General features: G+C 27.1%; 1 protein-coding gene across 1 annotated transcript; it reads right to left on the bottom strand.

The window, feature by feature from the left end:
• Nucleotides 1-1,305: 1,305 nt before the first annotated feature.
• LOC101501001 (probable F-box protein At4g22030) lies at nucleotides 1,306-2,894 on the bottom strand. The gene has a single exon (XM_027336598.2). The coding sequence runs from the start codon at nucleotides 2,837-2,839 to the stop codon at nucleotides 1,598-1,600; it is 1,242 nt and encodes a 413-aa protein (XP_027192399.1). The 5' UTR covers nucleotides 2,840-2,894; the 3' UTR covers nucleotides 1,306-1,597.
• Nucleotides 2,895-3,317: the final 423 nt, after the last annotated feature.

Genomic DNA, 3,317 nt, shown 5'->3' with positions numbered 1-3,317 from the left:
TATACATAGACGCCAAAAAGAAAGTCTAATTTATATAAAGCCATAATATGATTCAGTAACTGATTCACCAATATATTAAACACGCTCGTTGCTATCATCTAATTCTCGTTAGCAGAAAATTGTGCCAACAATTAATATTTTAATTTGGAGTAAGTAAAAAGTATTTTACAGTTCAAACTTCAAAGTATCATTCACTCTCCTTATTACTGCATTTGTCCAATTATATATTATAATAACTAAATATTATGTGTTACATGAATCAATTCAAAGTCTATCAGTATATTTGGTTTTTAAATTAATAATTAAATAATTTTTTTAAAATAGTTTTTTATTATATTTATATAATTATAATAATTAAATATTATTTACCAAAACTATCAACAAAATAAAATTTTAATTTATTTTTCTGAATTTTTATTACTTGTAATAATCAATATTGAATATTTCAACGATAAAATATAAATAATTAGTATAATATTTATAAAAAATAAATAATAACTTTTTTTATGGAATGAACTTTTCTAAAAGACAAAAATCAGCAATTAATACTTTCATTCATAAAACTAATAGTTAATTTATTGATTTATAGAGTAAATATACAAAAACTTTATTAATTTGTCGTAGAAACTCATATATATTACAAAAACTTTTTTTATTTGTCTTAGAAACACATATATATATATATATATATATATATATATATATATATATATATATCATAGTTTATATAAAAAAATATTATATAATTATCTTTTACTCAGTTATATTAATTACAAGAACTGAAAAAATAAATATTATTACACCAATTAAAAAAGAGAGATATTAATAATGAATAAGACATTTTTTAAAAATCCCTTCTCAATATACTCTCCGAACTAAATTATAAACAAAATTATATATTTTCACGCTTAACAAGGATGATAGTTGTGCAATTAATTTTTTATTTATTTCATATTAAAAAGAAATATATTATTATCCTATCCCTAATTATAATATTAATCTCTTCACGATATCAAAAAACTAATGTGAGAATATTTTTGAAATAATGACATTAAAAGTAAATAAATTAATTTTTTTGGGTGCATAATGTGAATAAATTGGAATGTTATATATCACAAATCTTTTGCTGTTGAAACTAAGCAAAACATGTTTTGGGTTATATGAAAAACAGAATGTTAGTTACGGAATTGGTGGAAAATAAGTCTTTATAACCAATCACAGTGTATCGTAATATATTTGTGATGAGTCATGTCGCGATATTCAACATTTCTCAATATATAAATATTAAACAAAATTTACAAAAAGTATCAAATAAATAAATTCTTAATTAGAAAATGTCATAAGAGATCACAAATTGGATATCACATTAACCATATAAAAGAAATACACATAATACACTCATCGATCTAAAACGAAACTTTCCTTTCTAGATCAAATAAATTAATATTTGTACACATTAAATAAATTAGTCATGTAAGAACAATTTAGTTACTAGCTACTAAATAACTTTAAAAAAATGAATTTAATGAAATAATGTTACGTGTGAAACAGCCTGTAGAGAAATTGAGCTACAGAAGTTTCCTTGTGTCACAAGCAATCAGAACATCTTGTTGGCAAATTCATCAACTTCAATTCCTTCCATTCGACAAGAAGCTGATTTCAATGCAAATTCTCTCAACTCTGAAACACTTCTTCCCAACATCAAACCCATTTTCATTTCAAATATCTCACCATTTTCTCTTGCCTCAAAATCTTTCTCTTCCAAAGTGGACTCAACTGTTTCTTCCAACAGTTTGAAAAATCCACCACAGTTTCTATACATTTCAAAAACCATACCAACTTGTCCACCATGCTCAAAAGCATTCACTGCAGCACCTAATGAACCTGCCATCATAGCAATTATACCTGCAATTGATCCATTATTTCCTACAAAAACAGAACCTATAGCTGCAATTCCAGTGAGTAATGGTCCTGCTATTGCTAAACTCTTATTAACCTTTAATGCTATATTTCCAAGTCTCTCATAATCTTCAATGTCTTTCCTCTTTGCAACTTCAATAACTTCTCTCAATTCCATTTCAAGTTCTTTACTCCATCCATTGTTATTATTTTCAATTAATTTTCCTTGTTGTGTTTTGGTTTTAGTTTCTTTTTTAGGCCACCAATTAGCAGGTTCATATTTTGCAGGAAATTTTTCAAGCATAACACCTAACAATGGAAGTGGATAAGCTTTGTCAAGTGCCAAAACCTTTTCAATTGAAAACTTAACATCTTGTTCTGTATAATTTCCAAGAGCAATTCTGTTTTCTATTTCGCTCTGAAGCCGCTTAAACAATCTTGTAGCGTTTCGTTGTTCCTCGGCGAGTTGTGATGGCTGAATCTTGTTCATGATAAGAAGCATAAAAGTTGCTGCAGAAAACAGAAGAGTTGATGATAGTTTAAGAGCTAAAAGTGGTGCACCAATAGCACCGGTGGCGGCGGCAACACCGGTTAATGTTGTAGCAGCGAGTGTAATCATGTTGATGTTGTTTAGAAGTAGGTTGTTCCAATTCTGGCGTTGTTCACCAATGTTTTTGTGCATTTCAACTCTATCAGAAACAGATTCTAAGATAGCATAAAGTTGCATGATGGTATTTTTAGAGGTTGTAGAATGTGTCACATTATTTTGATCAAGTAATGGAACATGTGACTTTGTTAATCCCTCAACATGCTTTGTAGTAGTAGGGATCTTAGGGACTGAGAAATTGGATTTTGGAATATGAATTGCAGCCTTTATTCTCTTTAAAGGGTAAGATGAACAAAGTAATATTGTTGAGGTTTGTAGAGAGGCCAAAGCCATGAAATATATTGATTTGAATGTTATGTAATTTAATTTATGTGTATTTGATATTATATTAGGGAGGGTGTTGTGTTGTATTTATAATATAGCAAGAAAAGTCAGAATCAAAATAAAGACATTTGAGACTCACCAATTTTTAATTGACCTAGTCCTGTTCAAAATTTCCAACCAGGGCTTGGCTTAGGGTCTTAACATGCGACGTATCATTAATTACTCCTTACTTATGTTGCAGGATTAAATAATTATAATTATCATTATCGTAAACAAATTAACCATTATTATAACTTATGTAAGACACAAATCAAATAATTTTGTATATACTACTGAGGTTGTCAATGACATCAACATTTTTAGATTTATGTAATAATTTATCAAAATTATTTATACGATATCAAATTTCAATGCAATGCAGACCAACAAGGTGTATATCAATACCAACTGTATAAAATTAAATTTTTTTTTTTTTTTTTTTTTTTTT

The sequence above is a fragment of the Cicer arietinum genome, chromosome 7 (assembly GCF_000331145.2).
Source record: "Cicer arietinum cultivar CDC Frontier isolate Library 1 chromosome 7, Cicar.CDCFrontier_v2.0, whole genome shotgun sequence".
Lineage (NCBI taxonomy): Eukaryota > Viridiplantae > Streptophyta > Magnoliopsida > Fabales > Fabaceae > Cicer > Cicer arietinum.
The sequence above is the reverse complement of the archived record's forward strand: the minus strand, read 5'-3'. Positions and strand labels throughout refer to the sequence as shown.